At 45.0% G+C, this 22,199-nt stretch overlaps 2 protein-coding genes across 2 annotated transcripts; both read left to right on the top strand.

Moving 5' to 3' along the window:
• Positions 1-3,501: 3,501 nt before the first annotated feature.
• Positions 3,502-14,325, top strand: LOC310776613 (NACHT and WD repeat domain-containing protein 2). The gene is given in 11 exon segments (XM_083636789.1): positions 3,502-3,593; positions 3,781-3,869; positions 4,837-4,944; positions 5,426-5,614; positions 6,998-7,139; positions 7,291-7,457; positions 7,918-8,271; positions 8,603-8,704; positions 8,983-9,931; positions 10,491-11,663; positions 11,666-14,325. Coding segments are annotated over 11 exon segments (5,376 nt in total). The 5' UTR covers positions 3,502-3,520; the 3' UTR covers positions 13,696-14,325.
• Positions 14,326-15,638: 1,313 nt separating this feature from the next.
• LOC310777617 (apoptosis-associated speck-like protein containing a CARD) lies at positions 15,639-21,095 on the top strand. Its single transcript, XM_083637991.1, has 4 exons — positions 15,639-16,124; positions 18,365-18,424; positions 19,878-19,919; positions 20,288-21,095. The coding sequence occupies exons 1-4, from the start codon at positions 15,857-15,859 to the stop codon at positions 20,563-20,565; spliced, it is 648 nt and encodes a 215-aa protein (XP_083494117.1). The 5' UTR covers positions 15,639-15,856; the 3' UTR covers positions 20,566-21,095.
• Positions 21,096-22,199: the final 1,104 nt, after the last annotated feature.

Genomic DNA, 22,199 nt, shown 5'->3' with positions numbered 1-22,199 from the left:
ACACACCCAAAGCGGCAGTCTTGTTTTCCGGTTATTCTGGCCAGTGTAATGCATCTAGAGCTCATCAAGGATGGTGTATCCTTGGGTACGGTTTATGAATCCATGCCAGCTGACCGCAGGGGTCTCCACAATAAGGCTATATAGGTCAGCTGACCGCAGGGGTCTCCGTAATAAGGCTATATAGGTGGAGAGAAACATACTTGCCAAGCGTCTCTTATTTTGGAGTGAGGTTAAGGGTTCAACCATGTGGAGGGAGAGAGTGGGTGGTGATGCGGGCGCAGGGTTACACCCCCCCCTCCCAGCCCTTGCCATATATAGTCCTCTCATCATACGTATTCAAAGTGTATTAGTACAGTACATTACTGTTGTCATAGGAATGTTATGCGCAGCGTTTCATATAGACTAACCCAACTCAATGGAATACCTGTTTGATATGTAGTGGACGTTTTATCCTCATCGTATACTGGAAGGGCATTTGTAAATACAGTGGGGAGCTGTGGAGAAATGGAAGGAGAGAGAGACAGAGAGAGTAAGGGGAGGCTGGATCCTCCCCAGGCGCTCCTCTCTGCTCTTTCTCCTCCTCTTCTCTTCCCATTCCTCCTCTCCCTCTTTCTCTCAAACGGGCTGTTCTTCTGTCCAATGGCAGTCTGTGTGAATCAGTGGTTAACATGTACACATGCAGACTATTACACACACACACACACACACACTGCTATATCTTCTCTGTGCTTCTCATTGTGTGGTCTGTATCACTAATGTTTAGCTCTGATGGAGGCGGGTAGTGCTTTCTAAACTTTAACGCACTGAAGTCGTCTGGATGATCTTCTAAATGTTGACCAAGAACTGCCTGAAGAGTGGACCTGTTTTATTTGAGCTGATATAGACACAGGTAAAACAAAAACTGTGGGGTCAGTATTCTCTTCTTTTTTTATGCCAGAATGATTTTTTATTTTTTTTGCTTGATCTCTACTGCTCAAATCTCCTCACAGAGATCTTCTCATCTAGTTCATCTACAGCATTTAGTATTGTGTTTGCATCTCTTCAAGCACTCTCCACCAATCCAATCTAACATCACGTCTCTATGTTTTCATTACGTTTTACATTTCAACCTTAATTGATGACAGGTGAAATAAAGAAAGAGAATGAGAGGTGGATAGAAATTTGAAGTTGTATCACACAATCTCCTGTCACATTTTACATCCTGCTAAATGGACAGACCGAGCAAAGGACATTCAATGATGCGACTGTTTTTACTCAAAGTAAATATAAATTCTTCCCCAGAAACCCTTCGAGCCTTTTGTAACACCTTGCCTAAAGGGCAGCGTAGCACTTTTTATTTATTTGTATCTTCCCCAGAAAGTAGCAGTATGCCCCCTTGATACTTCACCCTCAGTGTGTATTCAAATGAGTAGAAAGGACTCTTGCTGTTGGATCAGGGCAATTTGATTCATCCAATTCAGAGAAGTTCGACTCATTCTAATTCTGTGGCGGATCCTCTTTGTTTCAGTGTGACTGATCCCTATTTTATTTTTATTTTTTCTCCCCTCTTCCAAAGAGATGGAGAGACGAAGGTGGACATTGTAACGTAATGTTTTCCTCAACTTAAGGACAACAAAGTCCAGTAAAGGATGTTTGAATGAAGACATGGAGAGAATGTGGATTTTGGCCTGGCTGTTTGCGTGTGTCAGAGTGATTGTTATAGGAGAGAGGAGGATACATGTTCAGATCTGGGTTTGACTGGTTTGGTCTGCCCTCACCCGGGCACACAAGTCTTCTTGATGACAGAGATACTGTATAAGTTGCCCTACAAAGTCCTGATCTGGGATCAAATCTATGTGTTTTTTCTCCAAGCTGACTGGTGTCAGACAGAGAAAAGTAATGCTAGCAAAATCTAAATTTATATATATATCTTATTAATATTAATAATAATAATAATAATAATAGTGAATCTCATGTGATATACAGATGTTTCAAAATACCCTATGGCTGCAAAAGTACTGCCGCAGTGGTTGCAGTAATGGTTGGATTTGTTTGTAAGAGTCCCAACATGTCGAAATGAAAGCTGAGAATCCTCAGATTCCAATAGTATTAGTCTTGTCACTCTACGACCAAAACTAGCAGGCGGAGAAAAACAGGGTACTGTCACAACCACAACAAAAGCATGCTGGAATTGGTTCAAACGTGGATCCAAAACGTCTGCCCCTCTGTTCTGTTATAGGAACTCGCAGGACTTTTGACAGTGTGTTCTAGGCAACTTCAACAGCAGTTCTCCTTGATCTCTCTGAGATCTTATTTATAATGGTTTTCAAACTTGTTTTGAAGTTTATGGTTTACAGCACTGCCCTGTAGAACTTCTCATCACAAAACAGCCAATGCTCAACCCCTCTATCAGATACACGTGTTGCCATTTAGTTACACGCTCTCTCTTGCTACAACTCATCACTTCCCCTTTTTAACAGTCCCTTTGGTCCAGTTCAGTGTTTTACTGTTTGCTTTGAGCTTGTTTTTGTTTTTTATATATATTATATAATTCTATATTTTTCATCCTTCGGTTTGGAGAAGTTGCACAGCTGCTATTATAAAAGATGTGGTGGAACAACTGGCCTTCTCTCTCTTCACAGACTGTTGCTATGGTGACAATAATGAGAACAGGTGCAAAATTATTTCTGCATATTAATATTGGCTGTAAAAAGCAAAGTTTGTATTTATTGTGTACAAATGTTAATTAATAAAAAAAGAATATGGAAAAGTGATTTGCCTGTTATGTTCCGGGTAATCTCTCAAGGAAGATTTTCGATTTGATTAGATTTTTTTTTTTTTTACCGATGGGTTCCCAGATTGTGTTCCCGTGTTTTTGTTCATTTTGTGTGTGTACGTATGTGTGCACGTGTGTGTGTGTATCTGCACTGATGTGTGTATTGGCCTGCCTTCTTAATCTATCTAAAGTTTGCCTGTATCCATATATTATGTTTGTGTATGTACTTGAGTATGTACATACTTGAGACCAAGGCTGACTTTTCTTTCTTTTCTCTTCAGTGCACTGTATTTAGCTTTAAAAAAAAGCCAATCGGTGTGTGAATGTACCTACTGATTGTAAAGAGCTTTGGATAAAAGCGCTATATAAATGCAGGCCATTTACCATTTAGTATTAGTCTAATTGACTGTATGTGTGTGTGTTTGAGAGAGAGAGAGTTGTGTGTGTGTGTGTGTGAGAGAGAGAGTTGTGTAGATGTTCCAGTCCCTGAGAAGTGGGTGTGATCATGATAACATAATAAACAGCCGAGGTCAGAATTTCCTGACTGCAACAGGGAGGACAGGAGGGGAACAGCAGCACAGAGGAAAGGCAGTCAACTCTAACACATTTAACAATTGCATTTTGGCATATTTGGAAAAGATTTGGACTTTGGAGTTTTCAGTATTGGTACATTGGACCAAGGCTTTTCTCTTCAGTGCACTGTATTTAGCTTAAAATGTTGTTGTGTTGTTTCATTCATCAGGTTTTCACTGCAGAGGGGGACAAATGGACCGGTCTCCGTCGGATTTCAACTGCAGCTCTTCCTGTGTGAAACTCTATCTGTGCTCCAACCCAGAGGGTAGCTAGCTATACAATTCATCAACATATTTATAAAAAAGAAAATCAGGTAATTTCCCAAAATGTAAAAAGTAAGTCATGTATGTCTGTTTGTGTGCTCTTTGGTAGTGTTTTCTGAGCTCTCAGTGCTTCGTGAATGACGTGTGTGTGTGTGTGTTTTTCTGTATGTGTGTATGTGTGCCCTACAGACTCTGTGGTGGAGCGCAGGGCTCTGAGAGAGAGTGTGTTCCCCAGACTCAGACAGCACTGCAGACACACTCTGGGACTGGACATCAGGGTGAGTCCACACACACTTCACTTTTTAAACTATATATTTCTTCTTTCTATATCTTGTGACAACAACTCAGCGGAGAAGACCCATGTCAGTGACAGAGTCATCGTACAAATGTGCGTGTGTGTGCATGGGTGCGCGTGTGTGTGCCAGGAGCAAGAGCTAGGCAGCTGACAAGACACTGTTTATTTTTCCACATCTGAGGGTAAATTGCGGCACTCCTGTTCCCTTGAACAAGTCACTAAGACCCCTAACTGAAGTTGTTCACTGGCCAATAGCGGAAGATGTAGGCTTGGTGAGGTGTGTGTGTGTGTGTGTGTGTGTGTCCCCTACTCCCCCACAACTTCCCACCACTTCAATGCTTCAGTGCAGTCAGTCACTCCTCGTCAACCTTGCCTAATTAAATTTCAAAAACAAAGATAAAAAGATGAGCAGCTGTTAAGTGACTGTGTGTGTGTGTGTGTGTGTGTGTGTGTGTGTGTGTGTGTGTGTGTGTGTGTGTGTGCGTGTGTGTGTGTGTGTGTGTACTACTATATTGCCTCGAGACAAGTCAACCATCCCTGTGTCCCATCAGCCAGCTCCACACGTGGTTACGTACGATGGGAGAACTTGATCCGTCGCCACTGGGCCAACTGTTATTAGCCGATTTCACATCCCATCCAAATCAGCCATTTTGTGTCTAAAAGGCAGGAAGTAAAACAAAGAAGATCCAGTTTGCTGCTCCTCCGCTGCGCAATTTATATCAGTGCTGGGTGTGTAATTTTTATATTGTGTTACTTCCTGCAGTTTAGACACAAAATGAATGATTTGGGTGGGATGTGAAATAGGCGTATTGCACCATCAATCATCTCTGCTCTGCATTGTTTTCAACTGTTGATGTGATATGTGTGTTTAAGGTTGTGTGTGTGTGTGTGTGTGTGTGTGTGTGTGTGTGTGTGTGTGTGTGTGTGTGTGTGTGTGTGTCTGTGTTTAGTTGATAGACCCATATGAATCCAGTGATCCCAGTCGGTGGCCAGATCAAAAGACCAGGCAGCAGCTGATAGAAGAATGCAGAGAGAGCTCCACTGGACCCTTCTTACTGGTGAACAACGAATCACAATGAATGTAATCATGACTATAGTGCAGTCTGGAGCCTTCTTAGTTCTTACTGGTAAATAAATCATCACAGTCTACAGTCTGCTTCAGGAGCAGCAGGGGCAAAGACAGAGCTACACTGAGCCTCTCTTTACTGGTGACAGATATTCAATTACGGTATATCTTAATGCCATGTGTGGATAGAGTGTCCCATAGTATGCAAGACTACAATTGGCTGATATTAGTGTAAATTGGGGCCAGTATGACTGATTGTGTTATAGCTCACAACTTTGCCCAACTGACCCATCAAATTTACCTGATCAAGTTGTATAGTGAAGCAAAGTTAAAAAAAGAAAAAGAAAAAAAAAGACTACAAACTAAAAGAAAATCAAAACTGTACGCTCCGAAGGTATATGAATTTCTGAACACTTGCTGTATGACACATCTGGTACTGCTGTTCTTCCTGTGTCCACACGGTGGTGCTGCAGGCTCTGGTAGGGCATGAGTACGGGCCGGCCGGCCTGCCGAGCCAGGTGGGGGTGTGGGAGTACCAGCTGCTGCTGCAGCAGAGCCAGCGGGCCGGCCGCAGCACGAGGCTGCTGGAGAGGGCCTACCTGAGGGACCACAACACCCTGCCTCCCTCCTACTGCCTGCACACTCACACCAGCTGCCCACAGGTGAGCTCTGTGAGCGACTGACAGTCACTGACTGATATGTTCAATCGCTTGATTTGAAATCGCCGTTCAAGATTCTCTCACTGAGGGAACGGCATTTCATAAACTGGGAGTATGTTTAAATCCAGCCTTTAATAGCAGGCAATTTAATGTGAGGAATTCAGCCTCTTGACATATACAATGCCTACCGTTATTCAGTGAAATGATGAGAATAAATATTTATGAATAGAAATGAGGAATAAATAAAATGTTCTTCGCCATATGAATAAAGCTTCCTATGAGTGTTTCTTTCCATATCAATTAACCCCGTATTTCCATATTGTAAGTGTTGATATTTTACATTAATTTGCCCTAAAAATGTGTATGTTAACACATTCACTGCCAGACGTTTTTTTTTTACTGTAGTTAGCTTCTGCCAGAGGGGTTTTTTGAGGATTCTGGCTCATCTTTCAAGACCCGAGGATTCTTTTCTGCTAAGATTTTGTGAACACACAATATCTCAAAAGAACTAATAGAATGTGTGCTTTCTCTGTCTAAAAGAGTTAGTTTGTAGAGTTAGTAGTTATGTAAGCATTAGCAGTTGAATACAGCATGGTTTCAGCGTCAGAAAAATTATTCAGAGATAAACGGCTTTTTGTGAAATTCGATAGAACAGTCACTTTAACCATTCATTTTTGGCATCAGTAAGACGTCAGACATCTAAACAATAGTTTTGAACAGTAATTTCCTCCATAACAGCAGGAAACCCCCCTCTGCTTCCAACTCCTCCCTCCGTGGGCGTTCTTCTTGGCTGCAGCGGCCGTCACAAGCTTGTCACCAGTCTCACTGCTTTGCTGCTGCTGCTGCCTGTCTGCGCGGCCGCTGTTTGAGGAAGTCTGGATGGACTCGCTCGCTTCTTGGAGTTTTGGTTGAGAGAAGCTTTTGCGATTCTGGTCATATTTATGCTGCGTGTTTCAAAGTGTGTTCCACCTGTAATCTATTATGCAAATTTGCAATCCCGCATCGCCAGCAATCAGCGCGAAAACGAAAGCGTTTTCCCCCATCCATTTTCATGAGAATGGCTGCTTTTTGCTTGCCTTCCTCTAGTCAGGAGAGCACTGTCGCCACTTAGTGGCTCGGTGGAATGGGTTGTAAACGTTCGGTGGCTCCAATAATTATATAAGAGATGTAAAAGGGTTAGATGCACATCCCACGGTCAAAAAAAAAAAAATCATTTTTTTGACGTATTAATACGTCATTGGCAGTCAACCGTTGGATTATTTTTGACGTATTAATACGTCATTGGCAGTGAACGTGTTAATTTTCTTAATAGTCGTCATTCCTGTCCCCCCCCCCCCTTCATTATGTTGCCGTTTTCTAAATATTTGACAGATGTTTCTGCTCCAGCAGCTCGAGCTGAAGGAGGAAGAGGAGAGCGAAGTGCAGGACAAAGAAGCAGAGTTGAGGAAGGTGTTTCAGACCGCTGTGAGTCTGTGTGTCGGGGAAGGTCTTCTGACCCCAGAGAGAGCCCACAGCTACTACAGATCAGGTGAGCCATGTGTGTGTGTGTGTGTCTGTGTGTGTGTGTGTGTGTGTGTGTGTGTGTGTGTGTGTGTGTGTGTGTGCGTGTGGGAGAGAGTGTGTGCACAAAATCTTATGCAGAAGGACACCTGGATGTGTGCCTTGCTCTTCCTCTCCAGCCCTCGATGCAGATCTGCGATTCGCTCTGGAGAACCGTCCCCGTCGTGACATCATCAGACGCTGCCTGGTCTACGTTCACAAGGTCATCAACGCAAAGGGCCCGAGAGAGGAGGAGGAACAGCTGACCTCACAACCACCGCAGCAACAGTCACAGCCACAGCCAGAGGTAAAAGCTGTCCAGGATAATAGACCCTTTTCACGGGGGCCATTTTGTGTCGAAAAGGCAGGGTAAACACAGGTGCAAGCAAAACTAATGAGGGTTTCCAACTTACAATCATGGAAGTTGGAAACCCTCATTAGTGTTTTGCTTGCACCTGTGTTTACCCTGCCTTTTTGACACAAAACGGACCCTGTGAAAAGGGTCTATTAGGACGACTCATATTATAAGCTACTGTATACCTATGTACCTTCCATTCCCTGATCATGCTTAAGGCAATTGATAAACTTGGTGAAGGCATGAATCTCCAGTTGAAACCATGGATTTTATATGAATCATTGTTCACTTTAAATAGAATAGAAATACATGGATTCCAATTGCAGCAACAAGTGCCACAGAAAATGAGGGGGGGGGGGGGGGGGAGTAAAATATATTAAATGATTTCCTCTCCCCTGTCCTACATTTTCAGTGTGCTACTCGTGACGAGACCCCCGCAATGGTGAAGCCCACTGATGGACACTTGTTGTCCCAGCTGTGTGACAGCTTCCTCCCTGGTTTGGTCACTTCCTGCCAGCTTCTAGTCTACACCACCACCACAGAGTGTGACCGTCGCCACGGTTACACGACAGCCAGGAGGCGAGGCTACGCCGAGTCTCTCTGCCAGCAGGCGCATGCTGACCTCCTGGGGCTGATTGGCAGCCCGAGCGGGTTCTCCAGCTTGTCTCACCTTGATGATGCTTTGGCCCGGGAGTGGGCCGAGCAGGAGGAACTGTGCACTGTCCTGTCTCGTTTTTATGACATCATTCGGCCAGAGGAGGAGGAGGTCAGAGTCATTTCTTTGGACTGGAGGGGGGGGGGGGGGGGTCTGATTCACAGATTGTGTGTTGTTCAATTAAAATGAATCCCAATGACATTTCCGCCATGCGATATTATCACGGGCCTTTTTCACTGCTGCAATTTTGTTTCTAAAGGGCAGGGGAAACAGAGGTGCAACCAAAACATTAATGAGGTCCCCATTGACTGGAACACCTAAATGGATTGGAAGTTGTAAACCCCCATTCATGTTTTGGTTGCACCTGTGTTTACCCTGCCTTTTAGACACAAAGTGGCTGCTGTGAAAAAGGTATATTAGAGTGCTCTTTCTTTGGCTGTAGGTCAGGGCCTATGTGGAGCAGAGAGACACACAGTACCCACTAGTGGTGACAGGGGGGCCATGCACGGGGAAGACAGTGCTGCTGGCACACTGCGCTCGCCAGGTAGATGGATTATTGTGATGTTAATTGTGAAACGCATCAGTTTCTATCAGTCCTATCAAATTCACATGGCCTTTTAATGTAGACCGGTTTATTCAAAAAGTCTTTATTTCTCCCCCCCCCGCTCTCTCTCTCTCTTTCTCCCTGGAATAGCTGTGTATTTAACTTCTGTACTGCATTCAAATATTGAGTTAATTTAATCATCATTCCAAAGTGTTTTCATTCTCTCTCTCTCTCTCTCTCTCTCTCTCTCTCTCTCTCTTGCTCTCTCCTCTCCACAGATGAAGTCATGGCTAGCAGACAGAGATCCTGTGGTTATCCCTTATTTCTCCAACCTGTCAATGAACCCCTCCCTGAAGCACCTGCTGTCCACTCTGAGTTATCAAATAGCTCACAGCTACAGTCACTCATCTGAACTTTCTCCTAAGCTGGACCCCAACCCAAACTCCTCCCTCGCCCTCAACCTAGATCCTAGCCAATCATCCAGCACCGGAGACTACTATTCCAACCTTGACCTTTCCCCTTGCCCTGCATTGAACCTGTATCCTCCTAAACATGAACGCACTGGAGAGCGTGTTTCTAGCGCTGTGCCCAACCCAGATCCTGCAGACCATGATCCTAACCTCATTCCTTTTCTAGATCCTAAACCTAAACCTAACCCTAACTCTAACCCCAACCTTAACATAGACCACTGTTTAAAACCTGGCCTCAGTCGGTCTCAGCTTAAAGAGCATCTCTCCTCCCTCCTCTCCCTCCTCCCGTCTCCAAAACAGCCCTTAGTTCTAATCCTGGATGGCCTAGGCCAGATGGAAAACAACGATGCACTCCAAATCATCCAGTGCCTCCCCTCTCCCCTCCCTCCCAAAGTCAAGCTCATCCTCGCCCTCTCCTCCAAACAAACACATGCCCTAGACGCCATCAAACTATGCTACCCACAATGCAATGGACCTCCCTGTAAATCAGAGGGCGGAGCATGTGTGGAGAAGACAGAGGAGTCAGGCCTGGAGGAGGGGAGAGGGTGCGTGTGTGTGAATGGGAGCGGGTGTGTGTGTGTGCAGCTGGGCGTGGCAGACAAGAGGCAGCGTGTGAAGATGTTGGCATCCCTGCAGAGCGGCTCAGGGAGGACGGTGACATCGGGACAACAGGCGCTGGTGAACCAGGCTCTGACCTCCTGCTCTCTGACGCTCTACGCTCGCCTCCTGCATGTGCACACCTCGCTGTGGAGCTCTGGTATTTATAACCTACAGTAGAAACATGAGATAAGGTTATTTACCATTCTGTCTAAAGAGAAACGGATCATCATGTACACGACCAGTCAAAAGTGTGGACACACCACGTTTGTCTTCGTTTGACTATTTTCCACATTTTAGAATAATAGTAAAGGCATCAAAACTATGAAATCACACACATGGAATTATGCAGTGACAAAAGAAATCAAAACTAACTTTTGCTAATTTTAGATTCTTTGAAGTAGTCGCTCTTTCCCTTGATGGAAAGGCAAAGGCTTTGCACATATACATCAATTTCACTATTTACATTTTATCTAAGAAACAAATCTCAAGCATTTATATGAAATGTCTTTAAAATAATGAAAAACATAGTACATTCAATCAGGTGTGTCCAAACGTTTGGCTGGTAGTGCATTTCAGGTCAAGGCCAAAGACCAAATAACTATCCCATGCAAACAGTACACTAGAATCATACTTTATCTTAATCATTTTTTAAATATACTGTACCAACACACTCTCGCCCTGTCTTCTCATTCTTACCCCTTCCTTCTTCTCATCAGATTCGGAGGTGACTGAATCGTCTCTCCCTGATGGCGTCCATTCATCCATTTCCGCCCTGCTGGATCACCTGGAGCAGAAACACGGTTCCTCTCTGGTGGGTCGCGCCCTGTCCTACCTAACCCTCTCCAGGACCGGGCTCACGGAGGCAGAGCTCACAGATCTGCTGTCCAGTGACGACACGGTGCTGGCTGAGCACGTTCGGCAGGGCGAGGACCCCCCCTCCAAGATGAGGGTCCCGCAAGTGGATGTGGAGAGACTTCTGCTGGACTTGAGGGGATTTCTTCTCAGGAGGACGGTAGCAGGGATGCAGGTGCTGTTCTGGGTGAGCAGGCATTTTGGGCTGGTGGTTGGTAAGAGGTATTTGGGCACTCCTGAGGTGCGGAGGGAGATTCATTCAGACGTGGCTGACTATTTCAATGGCCGATGGGCCTGTGGAAGACCTAAACCATTGCCCGTTAAGCAGAAATCAGCACCCAATGAGGAGATGGCAGCTCTCTCTGCCACCGCCCCAATGGAACTATACATAGACAGGCAGCTACTGGGCCAGCCCTTTGTCTTCAAGTCTTCTGAACCCTCGTCTTCCTCTTCCAGAGAGGTTGGTCGAGTGAACTTGAGGAAGATGATAGAATTGCCCCATCACCTGCGAGAGAGTGGCAGGTGGGAGGAGTTGGTGTGTGAGTTGTTGATGTCGCTGGGGTTCCATCAGGCTATGGTTCGGGCCGGTCTCCTGGTGGACCTGGTAGCCATGTTGGAGGGGGAGCAGGGGTCACGCTGGCTCCCTCTATCCCGGGAAAGAGCACTCCTGGCCAGCATACTGAAGTCCTCTGCCTGCTCGCTCCGGGGCTTGCCCCTGGAGCTGCCCACCGTGATGGAGACGAGGCTTCTCCCATATCTGGGGGTCTACGCTGAACTGGAGGGCTACGTCCGAGAGGCCGGACAGGACAGGAGGAAGACAGGCAGTGGGATAGGAGTGGAGCTTTGTCCTGCTCCCTCCACAGTCGCCCCCATTCAGTGTTTACTTAGTGATTCTACAACCAGGGAGATGTTTGTCACCGAAGCAGCTGGGACCGAGTGCGGGATGGTAGTGCTGATTAAGAGTGACGGCTCTGCATGGATATGGAAAGCCCCCCGGCGTGATGTAGTCCAACTCTCACTGAGCCGTGAGCAAAGCGAGCAAAGTTTGTTGGAGTGAAGAGCAGCGGACAATTCGTCCTGCTCTCTACACGCTGCAGCAAACTCTTCTTGTGGGATGTGACCGGCCCAGAAATGATCCTGGAAGTTCAGGACTCAGAGTCAAACCGACACACAGTGAACAAAATGGATGGGTTTGTGGCGTGTCAGAAAAGGTTGTGTGTGTGGTGGAAAGATGAGAGCTTTGTGAGTGTGTTTCACATCTCCAATGAGCCGCTGACTCGTTTCCAGTGTCAGAGCGCTGTGAGGTGTTTGCTTTGCTCCGCTAATGGCTGCTACATGTACTGTGGACAGGAGGAAGGCGCGGTGTCCATATTTGACATGGACACCAGAAGTCTCCTTGGCGCCTTTTCCAACCCAAATCACAATGCTATCATAGCAATAATCCTCTGTGAAGACAAGTGGGAAATGGCGTGCGTCGACATCACAGGGAATATAGCTTTATGGAATGTGGCGACCAAAACACAACCACCCAGTCTGGTGAAAGAGTGCTTTAGTGGGAGCAATACCACTAAGATCCTCAATACAGATTACTCAGATGCAATTGGCACCTTACTGGTGTGCGAGGCTCACCAGATTGCACTGTGGGACGCGTGTGAATGGGAGCTGTCGGACCGGTTCTTGGCTCCACAGGGGAGGGCCTTCAACCAGGCTGTTCTAGCCCAGGATGGCCACCTCTTCCTGGCTTTGTTAGACACCTGTCCCCTTGTCATGGCGTGGAGGATCAGCACTGGGGAGTGTGTGCTCTCCTTAGACACAGGTGCCAACACACCGCCCCTCAAACTCCTCAAAATGGCCACAAATGTTATATCTGTCTCTCATAATGGCTGCCTGTCACTGTGGGACTCTGAGATGATATCTGCAGCAGGTACAATTCCAAAAATGGGGTCCGGAGTGATGGAGGTGGTGGTTGAACGAACGGGGAATGGGTTCTACACGACTGATGGGTCGGAGGTGGTGTGGAGATGGAGCTTACGAGCAGGACTTCCAGATGCTAACTTCCTGCACGATGGGCCTGTGGAAAAACTGCAGCTCTCACCGGACAACGGCCATCTTGTGACACTCTCAGCGGGCGAAATCTACGTTTGGCAGACAGAGACAGGGCAGAATACTGTCCGTATCAGCGGCAGCAGAGCTACAGACATCCTGCTCAGCCCAAATAGTCACGTTGGGGTGAGTCTGGCGGAAAGAGGGCTCTCTCGGGTTTGGAAGATAGCAAATGGGGGTGTTGTGTGCCAGATACACCTTGACTTAGCGGACGCCCAGGTGTCGCCCGAGAGCACCTTCCTTTTTGGCCGTCATCACGGAGACCTGCTGGCCGCCAGTCTGTGGTCGGGCTGCATCAGCAAGCGCTTCTCCTGCTCGGCGTGCTCCGAGCAGGTTGTGGCTTTCCACACACTGCCACAGCACCCGGACTTTGTGTTGGTCATGGCTGCCTCGGGGGCAGTTTACACGTGGAAAGTAGCAGAGGAGACGGTGTGTCGGCACTTTCAGCTCCCCTCTACTTTCTACTGCCAGCCACAAGTCTTCCAAACGTCCTCCGACGGGAGCTACGCACTCCTTTCCACCGATCATGACGTCATCACCGTCCTGGACCTGTCTCAGGCCAGACTGTGCTCGCTCAAGGCCGAGAATGCCGTTTTGAAAGCCCGCTTGGACAAAACCGGAAGTTATGCCGTCTACATATCCCGCGGCCCCGCTACCTCGGTGTGTGTCTGTGACCCGTGTGCCAAACACATCCTCACGGTGGTACGCCTCGCAGATGGAGGAAGAGTAGGGAGGGCGTGTCTGCCTAAGAGTCCCTCCACTCTGCTGGTGTGTGAGCAGCTGTGTGTATTTGTGGGTTTTGAGGACGGGTCTGTAGGTGTGTATTCCATTGTAGATGTTGTGAGGAATGGCGGAGGGCGTGTCAGGTGCAGGGAACATTTGATTGGGCAGGAGAAGCAATGCCCATGTGACATAGCACCGTTGAGATGGTTGCCTGTAGCAAGCCCCAATGTTACGTGGCCTTAGGTATAGGTTGAGGCGATGTCTCGTCATAGACGCTGGGTTAGCTGGCTCAGCCTGGCTGGGGGCGTGGTCAGGGAAAAACAACAAAAAAAGTAGTACCTTCAGTAAATTGTCTCACCCTGGTTCAGGTTCATAAAGCATGTTAGCTCTTGACCCAGCCACAATCTGCCCCCACACACAACATAATATTTCCAACCAGACACCACCATCTGTTGTCACTTCACCATGGTTTTAGTTTCAGTTGGTCCATCTAATCAAGCATTTAGCATAGCCATGTTGACACACCTCTATTACAGAACATGAACACATCGAAGTTTGATTTCTGTGAAAACGAAATGCCGGAGCTGTTTGTACTTTATCTGTGTATTACAGTATTGAAATAGAAAGCATTTTGAATTTGACGCAAGAACTTTAGATTAGTAGCCCCCAACAGCTCTACCCTACCCTCTTCCCACCTCCCTCTTGTTCTTTTCTTGTCTCTATTATTATTATTTTTTTGTTTGTTTGTTTGTTTTTGTTTGTTTTTTGTTTTGTTTTTTACACTTGGTTGTCATTGCATCACAAATACTCAGGACATTGTGTACACGTATGACATCATGCAACCTTGCACTTATTTTGTATTGTCTGTCTTCTATGGGGTTTGCTTTTTCTTGTTTGTATTGTTTAAAAACGAATAAAAACAATTTGAAAAAAAAAAAAAAAAGAAATAGAAAGCATTTTGATCACATGGCTTGCTTGGTTTTGCCTTGTTGTGAAATATAATAAATGCATCTTCCATACTGTTAATTCTGTAATAAAAAGTAATGACACTAAATTTCAGTAAGCCTACTCATGTTTTTATTATTATTTTGTATATGACTAACGGTGAAATGTTTAGCTAAATAATGATGATCAGATAATAACCTTTGTGTACAGTATGTTTTTGTAGGAAGCAGCAGTGCTCTTTTCTCCAGAGCAGGAAGTTAGCACTCCAGCTAACGGCTCGTGCACATCTACAATGGCAAAATCGTTTTTCCGCCTCGTCGCAGCATTTTGTGGGCGTGGAAACCAGCTTCTAGCTTGGAGCTGTAGAAACGTTTTCAGGTTGAGGTACACAGGAGGGTGGGGGGACGAAATGTGTAGGAAGAGCTGTCATTGGGTAGCTTTAACGAAAGGTCCCGCCCTAGTCCCGCCCCGCGAGCGTGAAGCCGCTCGGAGACAAGCCGCCTCTAGTCTGCGACAGCAAAACGCTGGGCGGTTCCAGCGGCAGGGGGCGCGAGGTTGAAATGGACCAATCAGACGCGGAAATAGAGCAAGACAGCCTATCAAGCTGCAGCGTCAAAGAGGCTTTCACAGGAGGCATGCCGCCGAGCGTTTCATGGTGTGCACGAGCCATGAGAGGCAGGGGCAGACTGGGATCCTAATTCAGGCCGGGCATTAGATACCAAGCAGGCCAGGCCGATACGGGCCGACGTGCGTGCCGGCGTCCGAAGGGCACCGGCGAAAAATTTGGGCCGTCTGAAGCTCAATTTGGGCCGTTTGAAGCCCAATTTGGGCCGTTTGAAGCCAGATTTGGGCCTTTGAAGCCCAATTTGGGTTGTTTAAAGCCAGATTTGGGCCGTTTGAAGCCCGATTTGGGCCGTTTGAAGCCCAATTTGGGCCAAGTCCAATTTTACAATGAGATGCACCCACTTTAACCCTGAATAAAGTAATAAAACCACTAGTAAACCAGTAGGCGGCGCCTGGCCTGCTGTTCAGTGAGTGGCCTGGCCTGGCCTGCAAATTTTATTTTTTTATTTTATTTTTATTTTATTTATTTTTTGCAGGCCAGGCCAGGCCAGGCCAGGCCACCGGGCATTTGCCCGACGTGCCCGATTATGCAGTCCGCCCCTGGTGAGAGGAAACATGTGTCAGGACTCGGGAGTGACTCACTCATTCCTTCAGGAGAGAGAGGAGGAGAAGGGAAATTAGCAGAAGAAAGCCAGCAAGGCACTCGAGAGAGAAGAGAAGGGTGGATAGCAGAGTTAGGGAGGAACGGCGAGGAAAAAGAGGGAGAGAGTGTCAAGCCAGGGATGAAAGACTAATGTTACTTTTAGAGTCACTTCTTTCATGGTTAAAGTGGCCTTGAGATTGTTTTAGATTTTAAGAGTAAGATCTAGGCCTACTGCTGCTGAGAGATTGAGAAATGGCGGACATGGCCAAAAAAAAGTTAAGACAAGATATAGAAGGCACACTGGAGACCCTGGAGAAGAACAAGCTGAGGAAGTTCTACAACGAGCTGCTGGACCACCCCGAGGGACAGAAGCAGGTCAAATGCGCCGATGTGGGGGACAGTAACGATTTCTGCGCCATCGCACGAGCCATGGTCTCAACCTTCGGTGTGTCTTTAGCCGGTGAAGTGACTCTCAAGATACTGAGAGAGATTGGCTGCAACGCTGAGGCAGATGCATTCGGTGAGTTTGAAACCAGGCTGGGTTACCCAGCAGAGGAAATGATAAATAAAAGCGCTTTGAATCATTATGCTATTTATCAATTAGCGATAATGAGCTGTAATTAACTGAAACGAGAATGGATTTCAGTTTAAAAAGTTGAAGTTCAGTTCAAGCTAGAAACGGCCCAGTTTATAGGCCTACCCCGTTCAAGACAACCCCGACCACCGGAAAAAATGGGTTCCGACCTGTAAAAAAGTGAATTGAACGGTTGCCCAGGCCGGAATTACAGCTCGGAAATTCGGGTATCTCATCTATCCAAAATGTTGCATTACCGCCTCCACTTTCCAGAACCTTCCTTGGTCTTTCCCAGTGTTTTCCATAGCCTACATATCATCCAAAATGTTGCATTACCGCCTCCACTTCCAATAATTCTATAAAAACATTTTTTTCTTCTTACATTCATGAATGAATACAGTTGTAGATTGAGTAACTGTGTTATAATGTTGATAATTATCTATGTAAATTTAGTCTAGTTTTCCCCATGATGGCGAAGGCTAGGCGAAGGCATGACCCACCCCTCTCTGACTCTGGCTGACTGCACTCGGCTGCTCTCGCCTGCTTCCCAGGCGAGTCAGAAGTAATCTCAAACGAGCCTAATATATTTAATTCAGTCACTAAGCATTATGTGTTCATAAAGTGAGCAGCAGGTGCAAAACAATCATTAAATCAACAAGCATGAGATGGCAGCATAGAATCAAAAGGTTATGTGTGAGATCAATAGCCTACTTGAATGTGTATTTTAACAGACACATACACAGACCATTTCGCCTTATGGTCCATATCTTCTGAACCGTGTGTCCTATACTCAAAATTTCACTTATCCTGGATTCCTTGGATCAATATGCATCTATCCATATAGGCCACGCCCATTTGCGTGTGCCTAGATTTTCCGCCATTTTGAATTTAATCAAAAACCTACTTTTGTGAGCTCCTCCTAGACTGGCCAAATCACACAAAACTTTTTCTGGGTTATCTATGGACTCCCCCGACCTAAAGTTATTATAGGATTTTGGATACGTGAAACCGTTTTGAAATGATAAATGTCTAAACTTGTGTGTATTTGCTTTTGTTCTTTTCCTGCCCTAAAAGTGTGTGGATCTCAGAAACCATACGCCCCACATCACCCACCTTTCCACATAGTTTCAAGACATCACCCACTACTCAGAGGAAAAAATTTCACCAATCCACCAGATGGTGGCGCTATAACAGCCAACCACCACTACTACTGCTGCTGCTGCTACTACTAGGCTACTACTATTCTTAGTACTTCTGCTGCTACTACTGCTACCACTCCCACTACTACCAACACTACTATTACTACTACTGCTACTACTACTACTACTAGTACTGCTTGGAAACCGTCAGGAAACCGGATCTCAACCAAACTTTGTTTACTTGTGCACATACCAAGTCTGAATAAATGTGCACTATCTGACATATACGCCCCAAGTCACCGGAAGCTTGGACCCCGCATCGCCGCTTGCGGCTATATTTATTATTATTACTATGCTAAGGAAGGTAGGTGACCATAATTCATTTCAATGTCCACTCTCAATATCGCTGTCTGTTCTCAAGAGCTATTCAGTTGGTTCATGAAATCGCTGGGCTGCATGCCCTCCAGTGTTGCATGCCCTCCAGTGTTGCTCCTGGCTAACCTCGCGTCACCAGGCTCTTCTCGGCGAGAAAGAGCCTGGCTCCCGCCCACAATTGATTTTGTCACCCTACTGGTTCCCGCCTAGAGCCCGCCCTAGACCGGATGGCAGCGTTTCTAGCTCGTCAACTTTCACGTTAACTTGACAATTTGACCCAAGTATCAGAATCCTCTTTCACCGTTTTGACCGGTGTGTCAGGCGGTGGTGGCGGAGATGCCATATTGCATAAACGTTTTGTTTTATGTAACGCTAGCTTTGTTTTGATCAGACTCTAGTTTAGGTAACATCACCGCGTCAAGCTAACGGCAACAAAGACGTTGTTAGGCGCATTGCCATCCGGTGTTAATTCTGGGTCCGGGGTTTACGCCCCCATGACAAAAAGCGGGGTGGAAGGCCCAGACTACTCCTGGCCAATCCCGACGCCACAGGGCGTGGTTATTGCTTATCCTATGTGGGGTTAGAAATCACGCCTCTGGTACAGTGCTGAAGCAGGAAGTGACGTTCCACTTTGCCTCTCTATTCAACATTTATCTGTCTGTATTTCTGCAGAAGAAAAGACAGGCTCTGCAGGATCCTTGCCTGGGGCGTTTGGTGGAGGAGCCACACAAGGTGAAGTAATATAATAAGAAGTGATCAATTGTAACTTTTTTTTTTTTGTGATCAATTATTTTTTATTGCAGTTCAACATTTTCCATCATACAGTTTACACATACATTCTTATCACCCCCCCCCCCCCCCCCCCCCCCCCCGATCTCGGTAAGTATTCACATCAGTGGTACAGATATATTCTATTTCCTCAATAGATCTGTTATTAGAGAGGCAGCTTCCTTCCACATTTGCAAGGTGGTGTCCTTGGCCTTGTTTACCCGGGCCGTGGACAGTTCCAGCATAACCACCTCCTGAAAGTAACCCAACCATTTCTTAATGTACAGTTTGTGTGGCGGTTACCAACGCTGTACTATCAGCTTCTTAGCAGCAGTTAACCCCGCGAGCCATAATTTGCGTTGTCTCTCACTCAATACCATGTGTGAATCATCATTGAGTAAAAGAAGGATTGGTTCGAGCGGTACAGGCGTGTCAATCATATCAGATAGTCTTGATGTCACTTTCTTCCAAAAGTCATAGACCTCTGGGCATTCCCATATCATGTGTTTAAACGTACCAGGTGTATTGAGAGAGCACAAATCGCAATTAGGGCTGGCTACCAGTTTCATATGAAATCTTGTGAGTGGTGTATAGTAGGCTCTCTGACAGATTTTAAAGTGGATTAATTGATGGTTGGGGTTCTTTGATGAGTGAAATATGTTCTCCCAGACGTTTTCCCAATTTATGTCCCCTTCCTCCACAGCCAAGTCCCTGGTCCAAGTTTTAGTCAATGGCAGATCCTTCTGTGTTCGATGTTGAAGTTGTGAGTATATGGCTGAAACAAGTCCTCTGGTGGGCAGTGTGGTCACCCAACTCTCGATTGGGTGTATTTGTAGTCCTGTACTCCATGGGACTCTACAAGCACAGAGTGCACTCCATAATTGAAGATACAGGAAAAAAGATGTCCTTGGTAGATCAAACATGGTGCACAATTCTTCAAAGCTAATAAGGCCACTTGAATTACATATATCTCCCAAATGAGCCACCCCTTTTGATGACCATGTCATTGATTCAAAAGGCTTATTCCCTGACCTGATATTTCTGTTCCGCCACAAGGGGGTATTCATGTGCCATTTCCAGTTACCTCCCAGGTACTTTTCAACCATCCTGAAGTTTCTTATTGTGTTCGAAATAATGGGACCAAAACATAGCATACATTGATTAGCTGTTATACCAGAAAATAAAACATCTTCAAGTTTGAATGGTGATGCAATGAAACAATTTATATTGTAATTCTTCAAAATAGCTACAGTAGATGCAAGCGGATTACAGCCTGATATTAACTCAGTAATTTTCACTCCCTTTCTCTGCAGGGAAGCACTTTGTGAATACTCTCACCGTATGAGAGAAACAGAAGTATTTCTACAGTCTAAGAAATATACATTTATCATATAATTTTCATTTTCATGTCTTGCAGCCTCAGGACCCTCGGCTGGACCACATGGTGGAGGAGCCACAGGTGAAGTCATTAGCAAAAATCAATTGATGTCTTACATGACTGTTACAAGAGTTTTGTTAATAATTTATACCTGTATTGTTGATGTATTGGCTGTTTAATTTCAGACAGCAGTTGGATATATAAAATGGATAGTGTTTTGCAATCATACCCTATATTATAATTCCTCAAAATGTATAGACGCAATCTGAGGAGTGAATCTGTGTTGTTGAAGTATTGACTGATGAATTTCAGAGAGCAGTTGGCTATTTAAAAAAAGTTCGTTTGTAATGAAACCCTTCATATTGTAATTATTCAAACTAGCTAGACGTGAACGGATTAGGCTACAGCCTGATATTAATGCAGTCATTTTTCACTCCCTTTCTCCTCAGAGAAGAAGAAGAAGCACTTTGTGGATGAACACAAAGAAGCGCTCATCCAGAGAGTAACCACGCCCATCATCTCACAAATCTTGGATAAGCTCGAGGCTGAGGATGCTATCGATGAAGAATCTTACAGTACAGTCAGAGCTAAAACTACCAGTCAGGATCAGATGAGGGCTCTCTATGAGGCACTGAAAGTCAGTGGATCGAAAGGCAAAGATATTGTCAAAAATTACCTTGAGAAAGAGGCAAAGTATCTTGTGGATGATCTCAAGAAGATTAGCTAGGAATTGTCATGGTTAATGATCAGGGGTGTAGTGCACTTTTTCTCCAAGGGTTTGTTTTTACAATAGTAAATGTTCCTCATATAGGTGTGCTCCCCCAGTTCTCCAGATAGCACTACACACCTGTTAATGATGCTTTTCTTATTTTTTTCTACCAAACATACAGTATAGGCAAGGTACTTGAGCCAAAAACATTTTATGAATGGAAGGAACAATTTTATATGATATGGGGAATCTTCATATTTTACTATACCTTCATCTGTTTTATGTCATATTTTTATACTTAAAATATATTAGTTACAATGTGTATGGAGTATATTGTCATCGCCACCATCATCACCATCATCTAGGCTCCCTGAATTTCTTTGGAATAAATATGAGATGTTCTATCAGGTTTGAAAGAGGAAGCAGCCCATGTTCATCACAGAATCAGAGCAGAAAATAACCAAGAATTCCACCTGCAACAGAAAAGACTTACCTCTCATTCAAAAATGTTTTCTATTTTGTATGCCATAATAAAGTCAATTATCTTCTTTGGTGGTTCTTGTTCTTTCAGGAAGTGATTGAACAGCCCTATAGCAATACAGAAAGCCATTCTGTGATACAGTTACAAATCACAACATGTTCTCATCCTTCCCTCTGGGTTTTGAAAACAAACACAATTCAAATCCATCCAGACCGGTTGTGAATAATCTGCATTATTCTCAAATGACACAAAAACAGCAGGTAAATGTCTTTATTGAGATGATGTTACGGTTTAGGCTACATGGCCTTCAATCCAATACTGAATACTCAGTCACTCATGTGCTTATAGCCAACAGAAAGATCCATCCGGTTAATCTTGTTAAATCAGTTTGTGCTTCTTTACTCCTCAGAAATCCAGTTTGATCCCTTATTCATCCTTGTCTTTTTTTCAAATTTTATTTTGTAGTTTTTACAAATGAGCTCAGATACAGGGAAAGAAATGGAGAGGGAGGAAATGCAAACATATACTGTGTACACACACACACACATGTAGGGCCTCACCCTTTATACATTTCCCTTTATTGACATTTAGATAGTCTTTAGTCTAATTCCTCTTCCTCCTGACATGTAGCTCCTATCATTATTTTAATTATGCTATGTGTCCTTATTCTTACTAATACCATTACATCTTTTTCTCAGAAATCATTAATTGAATAAGGCTGTACCCACACACTCTATTATGTATTTTTCCTCGTTAGAGGATAGGCTTTCTTAACGTGTGGTGACTCCTGCATTTCTTTATCTATTTTTCATATTTCTTGCCTTGTGGCTTTTGCGATGTCATTTGATGTTTGAACAGTTGGCGTCAACAACTTGTCACAAGTTGGGAATCAATAATCAATTGGTTTGATTGGTTATTGATTGGTTTGACCAATTTCAATAACCCTAACCCAACAACTCCAGTTAGGAGTTGTTGGATTCTCTGACGTCTGTTCCAATCCTTTCACCAGCCATGCACTCCTACCGTGGATGCATGCGCTCAGCAGTTACAATCAGAACAAGAGCAGACACTGACGAAGATTAAATTACATTTCATTACAAAACTTCAACTGGTTGAAACGTTAAAACCACAATTGCGTCTGAGTGGTATGGAGGACAATAATTATGAATTG

The sequence above is a fragment of the Poromitra crassiceps genome (genome assembly GCF_964638095.1).
Source record: "Poromitra crassiceps genome assembly, chromosome: 5".
NCBI lineage: Eukaryota > Metazoa > Chordata > Actinopteri > Beryciformes > Melamphaidae > Poromitra > Poromitra crassiceps.
The sequence above is the reverse complement of the archived record's forward strand: the minus strand, read 5'-3'. Positions and strand labels throughout refer to the sequence as shown.